This window comes from Zea mays, chromosome 5 (assembly GCF_902167145.1).
Source record: "Zea mays cultivar B73 chromosome 5, Zm-B73-REFERENCE-NAM-5.0, whole genome shotgun sequence".
NCBI classification, from domain to species: domain Eukaryota; kingdom Viridiplantae; phylum Streptophyta; class Magnoliopsida; order Poales; family Poaceae; genus Zea; species Zea mays.
The window spans coordinates 223,948,523-223,967,268 of NC_050100.1; the positions used below are offsets into that span (position 1 = coordinate 223,948,523).

The 18,746-nt window shown below is 52.2% G+C and overlaps 2 protein-coding genes across 3 annotated transcripts; one reads left to right on the top strand and one right to left on the bottom strand.

The window, feature by feature from the left end:
• The first annotated feature begins 1,353 nt into the window (after window positions 1-1,353).
• Window positions 1,354-5,227, top strand: LOC100216665 (C2 calcium/lipid-binding plant phosphoribosyltransferase family protein). The gene has a single exon (NM_001309901.2). It carries the CDS (start codon window positions 1,841-1,843, stop codon window positions 4,856-4,858), a length of 3,018 nt encoding a protein of 1,005 aa, NP_001296830.1. The 5' UTR covers window positions 1,354-1,840; the 3' UTR covers window positions 4,859-5,227.
• A 4,479-nt stretch (window positions 5,228-9,706) lies between these two features.
• Window positions 9,707-11,403, bottom strand: LOC100285073 (anther-specific proline-rich protein APG). Of its 2 annotated transcripts, XM_008645577.1 has the most exons (4): window positions 11,076-11,403; window positions 10,831-10,958; window positions 9,972-10,725; window positions 9,707-9,858 (listed from the first exon to the last, which is right to left on the bottom strand). In XM_008645577.1, exons 1-3 carry the CDS (start codon window positions 11,323-11,325, stop codon window positions 9,973-9,975), a joined length of 1,131 nt encoding a protein of 376 aa, XP_008643799.1. In that variant the 5' UTR covers window positions 11,326-11,403; the 3' UTR covers window positions 9,707-9,858; window position 9,972. The 2 variants fall into 2 exon arrangements, with proteins under 2 accessions (XP_008643799.1, NP_001151440.2); NM_001157968.2 differs by having other exon boundaries at window positions 9,711-10,725; window positions 11,076-11,371.
• Between the last annotated feature and the right edge of the window lie 7,343 nt (window positions 11,404-18,746).

An 18,746-nucleotide genomic window follows, 5' to 3' on the forward strand; every position in this document is an offset into this window, starting at 1 on the left:
GGCCTGACTGCCTGTCAGTCTCACTCTGTCAAGTGGCACCGCAGTCGGAGTGGCGCAGGCGGCGCTGTCCTTCTGTCAGGTCGGTCAGTGGAGCGACGAAGTGACGACGGTCACTTCGGCTCTGCCGGCTGGGGGGCGTGCGTCAGGATAAAGGTGTCAGGCCACCTTTGCATTAAATGCTCCTGCGATTTGGTCGGTCGGTGCGGCGATTTGGTCAGGGTTGCTTCTTGGCGAAGACAGGGCCTCGGGCGAGCCGGAAATATATTCGCCGCTTGGAGGGGGGCCTCGGGCGAGACCGAAATCCTCCGGGGTCGGCTGCCCTTGTCCGAGGCTAGGCTCGGGCGAGGCGTGATCGAGTCCCTCGAATGGACTGATCCCTGACTTAATCGCACCCATCAGGCCTTTGCAGCTTTATGCTGATGGGGATTACCAGCTGAGAATTAGGAGCCTTGAGGGTACCCCTAATTATGGCCCCCGACACATTTGTAGCTAGATTATTTAGGATTGAAACTTAGACTTTACGATAGAGATAGCCCCTGTTTGTTTCGGCTTTTCGCAGCTTCTGGCCACCAAAAGCTGCTGCGCACTGCCAAACACTCTGCTTTTCAGCCAGCTTATATAAAATTCGTTTGGGTAAAAACCATTCAAAATCAACATAAACATATAATCGGTTGAGTCGTCGCAATAGTAGTAAGCTGTCACTTTATAGATTCTAAGCCCCATGAACAACTTTATCTTCCTCCGCACGTAATTCTAATGATACTCAGATTCTCTACACAGCCATATTCTCTCCACAGCTAGATTCTCGGAAAAGCTAGTCAGAAAAAAGCTGAACCAAATAGGCACATAATAACACCTACGACAGTCTTTTTAGTTAGGTGAGACTAGCTTATTGATTTTTAAGAAACTAAAAATACAGTTTTTATAAATTAGGATATAAGCTGTTATGTTTAAAATCATCTCGGCTTTTATAAACTAATTTTTTAAAAACTGGGTGCTTCCAAACGGCCCCCAACAACGCAAGACTTGAGCAGAAATGTACACCGTGCTACGAATGAGTCGTAAATAAAGCGCTTTTGATATTACGAAAAGCGCAAAACGATATTTTGCACCGCTAAAAACGCAAAACAATATTTTGCACACACATGTACGCCGTGTGCTCATTTTATCTTCGCTATCTTATCTCACAGTCTCATCCCCACGCCCATGGGCCGCCACCAAAAATCAATTCAAGTAACGCCATTGGAGCTAGCGGAACAGTGGCATCCTATGCGGGATGAGCAGTGACGTCACCACCCTTCGCCGCCCATCTCCTGCAAACAGTCAACAGAGAGGGGGTAGGCCGCAAACTGCAAGCACCAAGCAGGAGAAGACCGCAGCGCAGAGAGAGAGAGAGGGGTGGCAGCGAAAACCCAAACGGCAACGGCAACGGCAACAGAAACGAGAACCCAAAACCCGCGCGGCGCCTCAAAAACCACCCAAAGCGAAGAGCGCGGGGCAGAGAAACCAGAGCAAAGCAGCCCAGGCAGGAAGCAGAGAGCCACCACCACCGCCGCGGCGGCATCGGCGACACACTACGCTGCCCAAGCAGCGAGCAGAGCCCACACCGCCTCGGCACCTCCCCCATCCGCTTCCTGACCCAGCGCCTCATCGATTGCGATGATGAAGATTCCTTCACGCGCGCCTGCCCCCTACTCGCCGTCGTTCCTATCCGTATAAACCCTCCCCATTTCTCTCCTCCTATTTCCCCCCAACCCCAACCCCTCCCTCTTGGAGATTTTGGGGAAAATTTTGAATTTTGAATAGGAGTAGAATCGGCGGCCGCCTCCCGTGCCGAGGGATGGCCAAGGCGGAGAAGCTGGTGGTGGAGGTGGTGGCGGCGCACAACCTCATGCCCAAAGACGGCCAGGGCTCCTCGTCGCCGTACGTGGAGGTGGAGTTCGAGCACCAGAAGCGCCGCACGCGGGCCAGGCCCAAGGAGCTCAACCCCGTCTGGAACGAGCGCCTCGTCTTTCCCGTCTCCGACCCCGACGACCTGCCCTACCGCGCCATCGACGTTGGGGTATACAACGACCGCGGCGCCGCCGTCGGCGGAGGCGGCGCTCCGCACGGGCGGAACTTCCTCGGCAAGGTGCGCGTCCCGTCCGCCGGCGTGCCGGCGCCCGGCGAGGAGGCAGTACCGCAGCTCTTCACCCTCGAGAAGCGCAGCCTCTTCTCCCACATCCGCGGCGAGATCACCCTCAAGATTTACCGCGTCAACTCCGGCGACGTCGTCGTCAAGTCCAAGCAGGAGAAGCCGGCGAAGGCGGTGGTGGTTGGGCCGGAGGTGGTGGCGGCGCCGACGGTGACTGGGCCCAAGAAGCAGCCGCACTCGCACCCACACCCACCGCCGCCGCAGCAGCAGCACCAGCGCCATCCTCTGGCGGCCGTGCAGCCGCCGCCGGAGCCGCCCATGGATGTCATGCCGCAACCGCCGGTCCCGATGGCTATGAAGCCGGTGGCGATGCACGCGGACCCTTACCCCGTCCCGCCCATGTTCTCCGGCCCTGCGGACTTCTCGCTGAAGGAGACGCGGCCCCGCCTCGGCAGCGGCGTCGTCGCCGACAAGGCGAGCGCGACCTACGACCTGGTGGAGCAGGTGGAGTACCTCTACGTGCGCGTGGTGCGCGCGCGCGGCGTGCCCATGGCGACCGAGGCCGTCGCCGAGGTCAAGCTTGGCAACTACCGCGGCGTGACGCCGGCCGTCCCTTCGCACAACTGGGACCAGGTGTTCGCCTTCTCCAGGGAGACCATCCAGTCGTCGTTCGTGGAGGTGTTCGTGCGCGCGCGGGGCAGCGACGACCACGTCGGCCGCGTCTGGTTCGACCTATCCGAGGTTCCGCGCCGCGCGCCGCCCGACAGCACGCTCGCCCCGCAGTGGTACAGCATGGAGGACCGCAAGGGACAGCGCGGCGGCGCGGAGGTGATGCTCGCCGTCTGGTTCGGCACCCAGGCCGACGAGTCGTTCGCGGAGGCCTGGCACTCCAAGGCCGCCGGCGTCCACGGCAACGGGGCGCTTGGCTCCATCAGGTCCAAGGTGTACGTCGCGCCCAAGCTCTGGTATCTTCGTGTCTCCGTGATTGAAGGGCAGGACCTGTTCCCCATGGACAAGGGCCCGTTGGCGATCGGTCGATTCCCGGAGCTCTTCGTGCGTGCGCAGGTGGGGAGCCAGATCATGCGCACACGGCCGGCGCCGGTGGTGTCGACACGGGGACCTGCGAGTCCATTCTGGAATGAAGACCTGATGTTCGTGGTGGCTGAGCCATTTGAGGAGTTCCTTGTTCTGTCCGTGGAAGATCGTGTGTCGCCAGGCCGTGATGAGTTGCTTGGCCGGCTCGTCGTGCCGGTGTCTGCCATTGAGAGGCGGTGGGATTGGAAGCCAGTGGTTTCCAGGTGGTTCGGGCTGGACTGTGGTACTGGTGGTGGGGGCAATGTTGCTGGCAACAGTGTGCACAGGTTCGGGAGCCGCCGTGTGCATCTCCGGCTAAGTCTTGATGGCGGTTACCATGTTCTGGATGAGGCTACAGCTTACAGCAGCGACCTCCAGCCTACAGCAAAACAGCTATGGAAGCCACATGTTGGAGTGCTCGAGCTTGGTGTTCTTGGTGCCACTGGCCTGATGCCAATGAAGTCACGTGATGGTGGTAGGGGCGCGACGACGGATGCTTATTGCGTTGCAAAGTACGGCCAGAAGTGGATCCGCACACGCACCATTGTTGACTCGTTGTGCCCCCGGTGGAACGAGCAGTACACATGGGACGTGTTCGACCCCTGCACCGTCATCACTGTAGGTGTGTTTGACAATTGCCATGTTGACGGCGCATCTGGGAGTGCTGCTCGTGACAGTTGCATTGGCAAGGTCCGTATCCGGCTCTCGACATTGGAGACTGATAGGGTGTATACCCATGCCTACCCTCTGCTGATGCTGCATCCAACGGGGGTGAAGAAGATGGGGGAGCTTCACCTAGCCGTGCGCTTCGCCTGTGGCAACGCCGGCAACATGTTCCATGCCTATGCACACCCATTGCTTCCGAAGATGCACTATGCAGAGCCACTCCTCGTGCGCCAGGTCGAGACCCTTCGGTGTCAGGCCACCAACGTGGTTGCGGCCCGGCTTGGACGTGCCGAGCCACCCCTCGGCAAGGAGGTTGTCGAGTACATGCTTGACCATCGCTCAAGCCTGTGGAGCATGCGGCGCAGCAAGGCAAACTTCTTCCGCCTCATCAATGTGCTCTCTGGCCCTGTTGCTATCGGGAGGTGGTTCGAGCTCGTCCGCTCTTGGCAGCGCCCGGTGCACTCATGCCTGGCCGTGTTCACGTTCCTGGTGTTCCTCGCAACGCCGGAGCTGGTTCTTCCGACAGCCTTTCTGGCCATGGCGTTCGCTGGGCTCTGGAGGTACAGAGGCCGCCCAAGGCACCCGCCTCACATGGAGATGAGGCTGTCTCACGCGGACGGAGCCACCGCAGACGAGCTGGACGAGGAGTTCGACACGTTCCCTTCGACCCGCGGCGACGTCGTGCGTTTCCGGTACGACCGCCTCCGCAGCGTGGCCGGGAGGGTCCAGACGGTGGTGGGCGACATCGCGACGCAGGGCGAGAGGATGCAGGCCGTCCTGAGCTGGCGTGACCCGAGGGCGACGCTGCTCTTCGCCGTCGCCTGCGTCGCTGCCGCGGTGATCGCGTATTGCGTTCCCACGAAGGTGATGGTTGGGATGTGGGGCCTCTACGCCATGCGTCCGCCGAGGTTCAGGAGCAGGATGCCTTCCCCGCTGATGAACTTCTTCCGAAGGCTTCCTTCCAGGGCTGATATCCTGCTCTGATCCTTCCTACTGCTGTCTGGCCGGCTGGCAGTGGATAAGTCAGTTTGGCCCTCTGATTCAGTTAGGCGGTTTTGGCAGGAAGGGAGTGAGTCTAGGAAGAAACAAATTAGTCTGCTGATGTGGTGGTTGTTAGCTTGATGTCGTTTACCCTGTTGGTGTTAGGTATTGCAGTACTGTGTGCTATGTGATGCGTTTGGTAGTAGTTAGTTGTAGGCTTTGCAGTACCAGCAGCTGTTCTTGTGCTTCGGCTTAAGTTGTGCAATGGCTAGCTGAGTAGAAGTAGTTTGGGTAGTAGGTTGTGATGTTTTCGGCAAACTGGTGATGGTGAGATCATGAGTTTCAGTTTAACTAGAGAACTGATTTGATCTTTATGCCCTGTGCTTTATTTAAAAACTGTCTGCCGGATGCCGGTTGCCCAAAGTATCAGTAGCAAATGCAGAATCCGTGTTTTTTCTCTCTTGGAGCTCACCAGAGTAGTACAATTGTCTCCTTAAATATCTTCCAGTCTCTAAACTCTTGTCTGTTCTTGAAAGATGGAATGGTTGTTGTTCCACTCACGTGTGCATGGCTCCCATGTGGTTTTTGTTAAGGTTGTCTCCATACCGTTCCCATGTGGCTCAGGGCTTAAAGTAATGGAACAAGGAATTGTGTCTGTGCTGCAATGGGGGTGGAGCAGAGCAATGGTTAGGCCATGCATGTTTTGATCCTGGCTAACGCAAGGGTGAAGCCATGTGCTTGTGTTGTGTTCGAAAGTGTTTGCTTGTCTTGGGAGGCTCGACATGTTGCTTTGTACTAGACATACGGACCCATGAGCTTCTGGATAAAATAGGAGGAGGCGGCGGTGGAGGCGTGGAGCTCGAACAGCATGCTGCGTAAATCCGTGATCTACTGATCTGGGCTTGTTGGATGGGCTACAACTACCACCTCATTTGGAGGCTACTAGAACATGAGGCGCCCTTGCGGGCGCCCTATCGAAACGACGTAGAATCAGTAAAATGCTAGAAGTTAAAGCCATGAAAGCATTATCCAATGCGGCAATTGTCAGTATGTAGTTAGGGAGAATGCATATCCTAAAAGATCGGTTCTCAGAACAAACATGGAAAAGAAAGCAAAAACCAATAAGATTTGTTCTGAGTTGCCGCTTCAAAAGCGAATTGGTGGAAGTTGGAGCTCTATGAAAAAGCATCACAACAAGTCAAAAAGACAAGAAGAATCGAAAACAGATGACAGCGCAAGCAAAAGGAAGCATAGACATACCACTATACAGGAAGATAGAAATCATGAGGTGTCTCAAGGAATTGAAGGATCTAGTGCAACTGCGCAAGTGATTCAAATATTGTAGGCTCTGATGCTGTAATGCACCCTAAAATGAAGAGGGCATATATGTTTATCTCAAGAAGTTCAAAAGTTCCAAAATTAAAGAAGTATTTGATGTATCAACAACAAATCCATTAAGCATGTGTCTAGCCTAAATTAAACCAGCCTGCCAGAGTAGAAAAACAATTTCCAGCAACACTCTCAACATACCTTTCAGTAACAAAAACATCTGAATCATTCAAAAGAAAATATGAGAATGACAAAAGACATTATGTTGTACAGATACTGCACCAATACCTCCTCTGCAGCAACTCTTCCAAATATAATCTTAAATTACCCACTCTAATTCTATCTTTCTCCTTGGTTGTAAGTGAACTTCATATCTTGTCTTCGATAGAAGCAATATCTTCCAACTCTCTTGATAAGATGGTCTTTATGATAACACAATAAAACCATTAGAGACCTTGTGGAAAAGTTTCCTGGTTACATTACACATATAAGAGCTTTAGGAGTTTGGGATCGTTCAGTGCCTACCTTAATAACTCTTCCATCTGAAAGCTGATCATAAAAACTAAACTTACAGTAAGAAAAGGAACAGAGAAGAAATCCAACAAGTAATTTAAGACAACAGAGGCTAAACGGAGAATGCAGGTGATCACATACCACACATGTCAAAAATGGTAGCTATGTACAAAGTTCAGCTCACCCTGAAGAAGCCAATAATTAGAGCTAATATGTGAAATCTGTCTAGATGGCCTTTGAACCATTACTTTTATGTTGATGCATTTCAGGTTAGAGACATAATGCAGTTTTTCTTATCTCTCTGCTAATTATTTCGGTACAGCTTCGTCAGGTCATTCCATGGCAGATTTTGACATACATATTCTTCAGTTTTAGCTACAACAGTATATATGAGTGGTACATGTGCTGCTCCAACTCTGTTTTCATTGAAAAATGTAGGAGTATCTACAAGAAAAAATGTAGGAGTATCTACGACCAACTACTCAGGAACAGAGCACATTGCCCATATTAGGTTCTTCTAAAAATAAATGTTAACACATGGTTGATGCGCTTCCAAGGGAGGATTAAATGGACATCCTGTAGGCGCAACTACAACAGCAGGGATAATTAATATATATCAGTACAAAACGTGCATTTAGTTTGACCATATGAAAAATTACAGATGCCACCAAATTCCTCATTTGAAAAATAAAGATCGGTAATGCCATGTATAGAACACCGTATACTTTGCAAGCACAAATTTACGTTCTTCTAAATACAAAAAGTATTGTGTATTAAATGGGTACATCATCTTTTTCGGCCTTGGAATCACCTTTACTATCCGGATCCCAGGTGTCCAAGGTCTTTGCTACAGAATCATTTTCCTATGGGAGAAAAGTAAACAATCCCGTCACCTAGCAAGGGCACAAGCAGCAAAAATAAACTAAAAACAAGGCGGCACAGAGCAACAAAGTCGATGTCATCGGTACAGTCATGGCTGCAAGGACCCTGGTGGCTAGGGCGGTAGCATTCGCTGTGGCCCCCATGGTTTCGCTGGCTGGTTCCCAGATCTCCTCCGTAGCGCTGCCAAGGACACGCACCATCTGCATCGACTTCCACCTCCTTGAGCTTGCTGCCACCATAGGATTTGGTGAGGAAGGCGACGCTGGATGTGGGACAGCGTCATTGGCTTCTCTGTGTCTTGCTTTCGCTTTGGTAAGGCCAGCAGCCCGGGAGGGAGAGGAGACGACACTATGTGAGATGCGACAGTCGCCTGAAACCCTCTCCGACTTTAGATCTTAGAACTGGGCGAGGAAATAGAGAGATAGCTAGGTACTGCTGGTCACTTCTCACCTCTCTCTGTCATCTCTCGCATTAAACTCGTGGAGCGCGGTGAGCGAGCGGGAGGTGACAGCGGCGCCGGAGTGGACAGCGTTGAGGAAGGGCCACATCGCGGGCTCGCGGCAACAGGGGAGGGAGAGGGGGAGAAGTTGAGGCAGCGGAGCATGCGGAGGCATGTGACTCGAGGGAGCCAGCTGTGCGGCGAGAGAGACGATGTGTGAGAGGGTGAGGGCACGGACACACGGTATAGCTCAGAACCAAAACGAATAATGTTTCCGGGTCCGAGGTCAAGGCCCAGGTGTCAGCACGCGTTTGGCCAACAGCCGCGCGAAACGCGGAGGGGGCTCCAAACTGGAGTGTCTTTTGAGACTTTAGATGATTCAGTTGTAGACTCGGCGGGCCCCTCTCTGAAGCGGTGAAGCCAAAGCTTAAAGTGGCACCATACGTTGGAGACTCGGATAAGGCTAGTTTTGAATCCAACCCTACTCGGCCATTACCGGTCACTACGGTTTTTATGTCTTAGATATTGTTTCATTTCTTTATATAATAATCCCTTCGTTCTTTTTTATTTGTACTGATTTAGTTTAGAAATAAACTAGCTGGCAATAAATATTTAAGAACATAGTTAGTACAAATTAATATAAGCTGCAGTGATTAGAGGTGGGATAAACGTCGGCTAGTATAATGATCAGGGATGGCAAGCAATATTTAAGAACAGAGTGAGGCGGGTACGGGTATGAACAGTGATTAGCGTATAAGGATCAGGGATGGCAATAGGTGTATACACGTCGGCTAGTACCCGTACCCATAAAAATTTGTACACGCGGGGTTATCCTTATAGGCTCGTGGGTATAAAATCCTACCTCTACTTGTACTCGTGCGGGCAATTTTACCCGCCGGGTTACCCATACTCGCTAGAGAAGTCCAAAATTCTAATATGCTAATGATTCAAAATATCAAACAAACACACAAAAAATGGGTTCAACTATATGATTACATGACTTGACAATTAAACAAATGATAACTGAAGAAGGATTTTATTTTAGCTAAGATGAACTTTAATTAGATAGTAATAGTGATATGATATAGATATAAACAAATGATACATGGGTATGGGTAGTACCCATCCGTACCTGTGTCTGTGTACCCGACGAATAGAAGTTCTTGCTATTAACGTACCTAATGGCCAAGGAGGTTTGTAAGGAAGTTTTTTTCCTTACAAACTAATTTTATTATTTTTATTTAATTTATTTGAATTATGATTTTTTACTATGTGTTTGATAGAAATAAGAGTATGTAAAATAAAATTTGATGTGGTGATGAGATGACTTTAGACTAACTATAAAAACTGTATATTGAAGCTTTTTGGTATATATTAGGCTATCTCCAGTAGACCGTGTAAACAGTTGTGTAAAATACTGTTTTGTACAGTAGATAGTACATTGTTTGCAGATTGGAGTTTAAAATAGATAGTGAGATATAAAGTGGAATAAAGAGTCTGCTCGAGATAGACTGACGACTGACAACTGTTAATATCGTGATGCCGTTGATAACTCACGTGGTAGGCGGTATAAACCGTGATTGGCTGTATCCTAATGGCTCGGGCATTCGTTCCGTTCGATAATCAATAATATACTGCATTGTTGGCTGAAGATTTATCGAACAAATGCAAAAAAAAAAAAGCAAACAAGTTATGAATCCCCTGAAAATTTATATAAATTGGATGCAGCTGCGCTGTCCTATATGATAGAAATGGACAAGTTATGGTTGTCACTGTTACACACAATTGCACGTACAACGCACCACACACCGAGACGCAAACGAGAAAGGCACACCTGGACCTGGATGCATTAGCAGCCAGGATGAGGAGTACGAACGAGGAACGAAAACAAGCATGCAACAATGAAGATGGTGAAGCTGCAGAGGCCTGCATGCATATGGGATGAGACCGTACATCACGTGCGCAGCTGCTGCTTCCGGAGGTCCATGGCGAGGACGGTGCTGAGGTTGACGGGCGCGATGTAGTCGGTGGTCCCGTACATGAACTGCTGCACGATGAGGCGGTTGGCGCGCTCCGTGGGGTGGAAGTTGTCCCAGAACACGTAGGCGTCGCGGTCGGCGCAGAGGCTGGACATGACGGTGCAGAGCCCCAGCCCGTTGAAGCGGCCCTGGCCGCAGCACGCCTCGGTGGCGGTCTGGAAGCCGTACGCCCTGGGGTCGTCGATGAAGTCGTTGTGGATCCGGTGCGTGTTGACGCCGACGAACACCGGGTCGCCGCCGGCGCCGAGGCGCGCGTTGAGGTCGGCCAGCAGCGCCATGAGGCGCGGGTTGTACATCTCGGCGGCGCGCTGCAGCTCCGGGTCGCAGGCGCCGTCCGCGCTGTGCAGCGCCAGCTCGGCGGGGACGCAGCCGATGGGGCCCACCCCCTGCACCAGCACCCGGCGCGCGCCGAGGTCGTGGAGGCGGGCCAGCACCTGCGCGTACTCCGACAGCAGGTAGGAGACGTAGTCGGGCAGCGAGAACTCCCGCGACCGCGCCGAGTAGGGCACCAGGTAGTAGTTGTTGACGAAGTCGTTGCCGCCCAGCGTGATGAGCACCAGCGCGCCGCGCACCAGGCGGGACGCCTCCTCCGCGCCGACCAGCGCGGCCAGGCGCCTCTGGTACTGCTCGAAGTAGCGCAGCTGCTTGGAGATGTGGATGATGTTGGCCTGCAATGCAATGCAATGCAATGCAATGCATATCATATATATATATATGACCATGCACGTCGTCGTCATCGTACGCTGCTGAGTAGTAGATAGATAGATACGCACGAACTGGATTCCGGTGTCGTTGAGGATGCCGACGCCGGCGGACGCGAAGTTGGCGCCGACGAGCATCTTGTCGCCGTCGAGCTCGGGGCTGAGGTACGGCAGCACGGGCTCCGCGCCGAGGTGCTCACCTGCGTGTGCGTGCACCAGCAGGTTAATTATTAATTAGACGACATGCAGGACCTCGCTCGGAATGGCATGCAATAATGCAATTAAGCAATGACACGTGGCTCGATATATCACGCAACTGATGATGTCCGGCACGTTCTTGCCGTTGCTGAAGCGGCCCGTGGCGCGCTGGTCGGGCGTGTCGATGCCGTAGGGCGGCGCGTCGGCGCGCGCCTGCGTGAAGAGGTAGTTGTTGTTGCCGTTGTCGACGAGGGAGTCGCCGAAGACGAAGAAGGCGCGGGCCGCGTGGGCGCCCCGGGGCGCCGCGTGGAGCGCGGCGCCCAGGCACAGGCAGAGCGCGAGGGAGACGAGGCGCGAGGCGGAGGCCATTGCGGTTGCGGGCGGCGGTGCCACTGGCAGTGTCTGTCTGCCACTGGCCAGCGCACCTTGTGATCTGATCGATGTCGCGGCCCTCTCTTTTATAGCGCCCTCGTTGCCCTTGCCGCAGTCCGCAGATGTCGCGTTCCGTTCCGTTCCGTTCCGCCGGATCGGTGGTTGGTGCACTGCTCTTCTCTTCTCTTGTACACAATCTCGGACGCTTAGCTTTCAGATGTACACACAATCGGGTGTCGTTCACTTTTACTTGCACATCCATCAGCGTCTGCCGAACAGAAAGAGCTCAAGCTCAACCGCAAGGAGCGGCGCATCAGTGAGCTGTTTTCTTTCTGTAAACGCACGCGGCGTCGTCGTACGTTTGTTCCTAGCTAGTAGGTTTGCTACTGGGCGAGCACTCCGCCCGGCTGAAACGGGAATGTGCCACAGCCACTGCCACTGCCACACAAATTAAAGGGTGTTTGCGTTACAGCGACGATCAGATTCAGAGCAGCTCCAGCTTGCACGGTATTCATGAGGGACGCAGTTGGATCTGTCCATCCATCCATCCGTCCATCTTATCGCCGCCCATGTTTGCAATGATGCCTGGCCTGGGGTTCAGCTTCCTACGATTACAAATGACCTGCATGCACCAAACAGGGGCAGTGCTTCTACAGGTTCAGCTTCTTATATGGAGGCCGGCCATTGAATTCTGGTGTTCCCTGCACTGGACGACAGGGAAAGATGAAAACCAGAGAGCCACGGCGAGCAGTCGCGTGCCAGGACTGGAGATAGCAGAGGCTGACTTGATAGATAGATAGATAGATAGATAGATAGATAGATAGATAGATAGCAGGTCACTCACTGTTGCTGAATCTCTCACTGTCCCTGAGGGCGATATGATGCTACTAAATACTATTAGATCATCATCGTATCGACCGATTTATCCGCGGTACTACGTACGCGTTGCTGATGAGCACGCTGCCGAGCTGGGAGCGAGGGAGGCGATGGAGCTGGAAAGCTGCAAGGAGATCAGGCGACCCGTTTCACCGGCCATTTATTTTTATGATTTATGGCACGCGATCCGGCCGGCCGGCCGGTGTGCCCGGCGGCCAGTTCCTGCACGCGACGGCCTCGCCCTCCAAGGTCTGCCTTTGCGTTCCGTTGCGTTGCGTTGCAGACTTGCAGTGCACTGGTTGGTTCAGCTGGAGCGGCAACGGCCAACGGCCAAGTAATTGGAAAGTCGCAAGGATGACGAAGCATGCCACGGCCGTCCCGTGTGCCTTGCCAGTGCCAGCTGAAGCGGCGATTGGCTCCAGTAACCTCAGTGCCCGCGCACGAAAAAAATTTGGTGTTTGCAGCTCCTTAAAAAAAAGAGGATTGATCCTAATTTCAGGTTCACCTGATAACGTTTTAATTGTGTTATTGCTTATGTAAGTGGGGTCAATTTTTTTCCCGCGCGCAGGGGCCGTCGGTGCCGGCGAGTGGACCCCCGGCCTCGTGGGCTGGGCCGGACCCGGAGCCGTCGTCTCGGCTGACCGAAGTGCCAAAGGCTTGCCTGCCCCTGTTTGGGCCGACCATCCAAGAATCATGCAGTGGCGTTTCAATCGGACGGAATTTCTATGTACCTGTCGACTGTTTTTCTTAGTTTGTAGCGGTCGGGTATTCCGTCCGTGTCTCTGCAGGATAGCAGCACGCAAATCCACTGATGGTAGGTATGGTGTCTGAAAACGATAGGTTTGTATTTGATCCCAAAACGATAGGTTTGTCTTGTACTATACACGAGAAGCCCAAGATTCGGTGAATCAATCATGAATTTCATTCGCTTTCTCTTTTATAAAAACCGTCCGTTCTAAAATCGCGCGAGTCTTCGGCTAGCTTGGGACAAGTGACATTCTGACAACATGAATATATAATGCCTGCCCATTTGGACTTTGGCAATACCTTTAATTTCACAACTACAACTACTGCAGGCAGGGCAAGCTCTTGTTTGGACTTTGGGAGCCTTTCTTCAATTCATTTCATTTCATTTCTTTTTATAAAATCTAGTTCATTGAGACAGAGGTAGTAGTGTTTTTTGTTTGGTATATACAGGCATACAGCTGGCTGTGCTTTCTGACCGGTCTTCACAACTGCTCCAATTCGATTAGCACATATGTATATGACCCGTGTACCTACGAGCCGTTGGATTATCATAATATACATGTCTTACTGCTATACACTCCAAGTTAAGTATATATATTATTGCTCTTTAATATATGTTATATTAGTATATACATAGTGTGTTGGTACAGACTCAAGTATTCAGATGCATAGCAGCATATGTACTATATACATAAGAGAAAGTATAATTACAGGATTTAAAGAGAAATAGGTTTAATTTATAGTCGGATATATATAGCTAGGCGCCTGTGTATTAATTGCAGCTAGCATGCTAATGGTATCATACAAATTAGTTACCCAAATGGTGAAACTCTACTGCGCACACCGTTGGTTGGTTTTGACGTGAAAGTACATATAGCTAGCGATAGTCCATTTTAAAATAAAAGCCTTGACAAAAAATAGGATTTGCAAACCATTTATTCCCTTTTTTTTAAAAAAAAAATTGTTGCTCGTCATGTCGTACTTCGTGAGAGATGGTACAGATACCGATAGTCCTATATATATTTGCTAATTAATACGAAAAAGTAGTGTCGGACAACCATTCCTCACCTAACAGCTAGCAGAGCTCTCATCCTGCATATCGGATGCATGCATGCCATCATCGTTGCCCTGCGCTGCTGCGTGTCGTCCTAATTCTCGTGGCCATGTATATTTGTTTTGTAAAGGCACGATGAACGACACACACAGCATATATATATATATATATATATATATATATATATATATATATATATATATATATCTGTTAATTTGTATAGGTTATACTAGATAGAAGACAACCGGAGTTGTTAAGCCATCGTAGGAGACTCATCACATTGGCCTTACCCTGGACAACATATATGCATCTGTCGTCGAAAGGAGACATATGCATATGTGTTATGAAAGGGGCGTGACCTTTTTCACATTGTGGTTTTCTCTCTGTTTTTTTTGGGGAAACGATTGAAGCAGTTCTGAGCGCTAGCTGTACCTACCTAGCTACACACACACACGGTATGCAGTTGTTCCACGGCTGGAGAAAATATAATAAAAGAAGATCAGAGGAGACATATGAATATACATACCGTGTATGTAGCAGGTACGTACCTCTCTTGGTGGGAGTAGTAGTTGTGCAATGCAAGCAACAAAAGTATACGCGCGTGCAATACGCAGAAGACAAAGCTAGTATCATTTGGTAGCTCTCGCGACACACGGTGTACGTTGTACAATACGGTCGTTGAGGCGGCAGCATCATGCATGCATGTCACCGACGACGACGCGCGCGAGCTGTTCGGTTCTTGCTTATCGCGACCATGCATATCGATCAGCAGCTGATATTGACGATGCAACAGCGCCACTGCACCGGCTGACATGTGATAGCTAGCGCGTACCACATGTATAGATGGCCAACCAGGTCACACGGCACGACACTAGCACTAGCACGACAAGGCACGACACGGCTAGGCACGGTAGAAGATCCGTGCCGTGCCTGTTAGTGTCAGCATGCTGGGCCCTCGGCCCAGGCACGACACTACCAGTGCTTAACCGTGCCGTGCCGTGCCAACAGGCACGCCAGTGCTAGTGCCAGCACGGGCACTATGCGTAAAAATCCCAGCAGCAGCGTTCAAACAGCATAAGTGAATAACAGATAATTTTATTATGACTTCTAGCAATCAAACAGATACAAGATAATTTCAAACAACATAAAAATGGTCACAAAGAGAGTAAGAGACTAATCAAACAACAATTTTATTAGCTGTAGTGCAATGGCTGCCTCGTTAAAAACCTGTCTAGGTAAAACTCACCCTTGTGAGAAACCCTAGACAGGAAAAAAGAGTACATCCCAGCTCATTAAAAAGTTTATTATCCTTACAACAAAGTCCAGTCCAGGTGCATAATATTACAGTCCCATTACAGAAATGGTCACAAAGAGACTAAGAGAGTAAGATACTAGAGACTAATCAAGATAAAGATTTTCAAATGTTTCTTCAAGCTCTTTGTCATCCACCATGTGTTGCATCCTTGCTTCAGCATCCTCCCAATCTTTAATGCATGTCAACATCTCAACCACATCAGACTTCAATCTCCTCCTCCGCTCGTCGATGATCCTGCCAGTTAAACTAAAAGTGGATTCTGAAGAGATGGTAGACACAGGAACAGTTAAAATATCTTTAGCCATAATTGACAGTACTGGATAAGTGAGTTTGTGCTGATGCCACCAGTGCAAGATGTTGAAATCATCAGTTAACTGGTTGACAGTGTCACAATCTAAGTAAGAAATGAGTTCAGAAGCAGTAGAAGCTGAAGAGCTTGCAGCATGCAGTAGAGCAGTTGCAGAGGTATCTCTAGCAATGTTTAGAGTAGAAGCAAAAGAATGCATACCAACAGAAGTACCCACATCATCAGCATCATCATAAATTTCATCCCAAGCAGACTGTTTCTTACCAGACAAGTTAGGAGGGACAACCCTATTCAATCTAACAGATCCATATTTCTCTTCATATTTATTATAAACATCAGTAAGCTTATCTCTAGTGGTAACCTGATAAACAGCATAATCTGTACTTGTCAGGTTCATTAATCTTCTAAGCACTCTACTAAAACCTTTCATCTTAGCTCTAGGGTCCAAGATGAATGCAAAAGAGTAAAGTAAAGGGATGTTCCTTCAATATTTATTATATTTATCTACCATAGATTGAATGACACCTCTGATGTGAGTGTCATTAGCATAGTTCTTTAGATGTATAGCAATCTTAACAAGAAAATGAAGCATAAGTGGAGATGTAGGATAATAAACACCAACTGTAGAATCATAAAATAGCTCAAGAAATTTAAGTACTTTATCTCCAATAACCCAATTGTCGGCGTTTCGAGACCGGGGGGTCCCTAAGCCGACGAGTGAATGTCGCCGCGTGCCCCAGCCTAGATGGGTCGACGCGAGGCCGAGCGCGAAGGGGGGAAGTGAGGTGGCCGGAGATGGGCGTGAGAGAGGCGGAAATCCCACGGCCTTCGTGTTCGTCCCGCGCCCAGGTCGGGTGCGCTTGCAGTAGGGGGTTACAAGCGTCCACGCGGGAGAGGGAAGCGAGCGGCCCCAAGAGAGCGCCTGTCCCGTCCTCGTCCCCGCGCGGCCAACCCTCTCTAAGAGGGCCCTGGTCCTTCCTTTTATAGGCGTAAGGAGAGGATCCAGGTGTACAATGGGGGTGTAGCGGAGTGCTACGTGTCTAGCGGGGGAGAGCTAGCGCCCTAAGTACATGCCGATGTGGCAGCCGGAGAGATTTTAGCACCCAGTTGGTGTGATGTCGTGGCCGTCGGAGGAGCGACGGAGCCTGGCGGAGGGACAGCTGTCGGAGCGGTTGGGTCCTTGCTGACGTCCTTCTGCTTCCGTAAGAGAGCTGAGAGTCGCCGTCGTCACAGAGCATGCGGGGCGCCATCATTGCCTATCTGGCGGAGCTAGCCAGATGGGACACCGGTCTTGTTCTCTGCGGCCCGAGTCAGCTCGGGGTAGGGTGATGATGGCGCTTCCTGTTGACGTGGCTGGCCTGCGCCCTAGGTTGGGCGACGTGGAGGTTCCTCCGAAGCCGAGGTCGAGTTTGTCTTCCATGGCCGAGGCCGAGTCCGAGCCCCTGGGTCGGGCGAGGCGGAGAACGTTCGGCAGAGGCCAGGGCGGAGTTCGTCGTCTTCTAGGGCTGAGCCCGAGTCCGAGCCCTGGGTCGGGTGGAGCGGAGTTCGTCGTCTTCTGGGGCTGAGCCCGAGTCCGAGCCCTAGGGTCGGGCGGAGCGGAGTTCGCCGTCTTCCGGGACTTAGCCCGAGTCCGAGCCCTGGGGTCGGGCGGAGCGGAGTTCGCCGTCTTCTGGGACTTAGCCCGAGTCCGAACCCTGGGGTCGGGCGGAGCGGAGTTCGCCGTCTTCCGGGACTTAGCCCGAGTCCGAGCCCTGGGGTCGGGCGGAGCGGAGTTCGCCGTCTTCCGGGACTTAGCCCGAGTCCGAGCCCTGGGTCGGGCGGAGCGGAGTTCGCCGTCTTCCGGGACCTAGCCCGAGTCCGAGCCCTGGGTCGGGCGGAGCGGAGTTCGCCGTCTTCCGGGACCTAGCCCGAGTCCGAGCCCTGGGTCGGGCGGAGCGGAGCTTCCTATGGTGTCTTTGGCAGGGCCTGACTGCCTGTCAATCTCATTCTGTCAAGGGGCACCGCAGTCGGAGTGGTGCAGGCGGCGCTGTCCTTCTGTCAGGCCGGTCAGTGGAGCGGTGAAGTGACGGCGGTCACTTCGGCTCTGCCGGGGGGCGTGCGTCAGGATAAAGGTGTCAGGCCACCTTTGCGTTAAATGCTCCTGCGATTCGGTCGGTCGGTGCGGCGATTTAGTCAAGGTTGCTTCTTAGCGAAGGCAGGGCCTCGGGCGAGCCGGAGATGTGTCCGCCGTTGGAGGGGGGCCTCGGGCGAGGCGGAAATCCTCCGGGGTCGGCTGCCCTTGTCCGAGGCTAGGCTCGGGCGAGGCATGATCGAGTCGCTCGAATGGACTGATCCCTGACTTAATCGCACCCATCAGGCCTTTGCAGCTTTATGCTGAAGGGGGTTACCAGCTGAGAATTAGGAGTCTTGAGGGTACCCCTAATTATGGTCCCCGACAGTAGCCCCCGAGCCTCGAAGGGAGTGTTAGCACTCGCTTGGAGGCTTTCGTCGCACTTTTTTGCAAGGGGACCAGCCTTTCTCGGTTGCATTTTGTTCCGGTGGGTGCGCGCGAGCGCACCCGCCGGGTGTAGCCCCCGAGGCCTCGGAGGAGTGGTTTCACTCCTCCGAGGTCTTAATGCCTTGTGTAACGCTTCGACCGGTCTGGTTGTTCCCTCATGCGAACTGGCCGTAGCCCGGGTGTACGGTCGGGGCCCAAGTTCTCGGGCTGGTACGTTGACGCTATCAACGGTTCGGGCGGAGCCGGGTTTGCGAGAGCAGCCCCCGAGCCTCCACACAGGGCGCGAGGGCGATCAGGGACAAACTCGACTTTTTTACACACGCCCCTGCGTCGCCTTTCCGCAAGGAGGAGGGGGGAAAGCGCCATGTTACCCTCGATGGGTGCCGAACATGGTGTCTCCGGTGAGCTGCAAGCGGGTAATCCGAGTGGACGTCCGTGCCCCGTTCGTTAGGGGTCGGCTAGGGGCCCAGAGGCACGCCCAAAAGTACCTGCGGGTGATCTGCCGGACCCGGTCCCCTGGCGACGGGGTCCGAGGGCTCGATGCCTCCCTCTGATGGGATTCCATTACAAGATCGCTCCCGCTGGTCTCGGAAATGTTCTAGGGTACCTCGGGAGCGTAGCC

Coding starts and splice junctions, on each gene's coding strand:
- LOC100285073 (XM_008645577.1), bottom strand. CDS start 11,325: ATGGCCTCCGCCTCGCGCCTCGTCTCCCTCGCGCTCTGCCTGTGCCTG. Junction 10,959..11,075: donor GAACGTGCCGGACATCATCA/GTTGCGTGATAT, acceptor ACGCACACGCAG/GTGAGCACCTCGGCGCGGAG. Junction 10,726..10,830: donor ACGACACCGGAATCCAGTTC/GTGCGTATCTAT, acceptor ATTGCATTGCAG/GCCAACATCATCCACATCTC.
- LOC100216665 (NM_001309901.2), top strand. CDS start 1,841: ATGGCCAAGGCGGAGAAGCTGGTGGTGGAGGTGGTGGCGGCGCACAAC.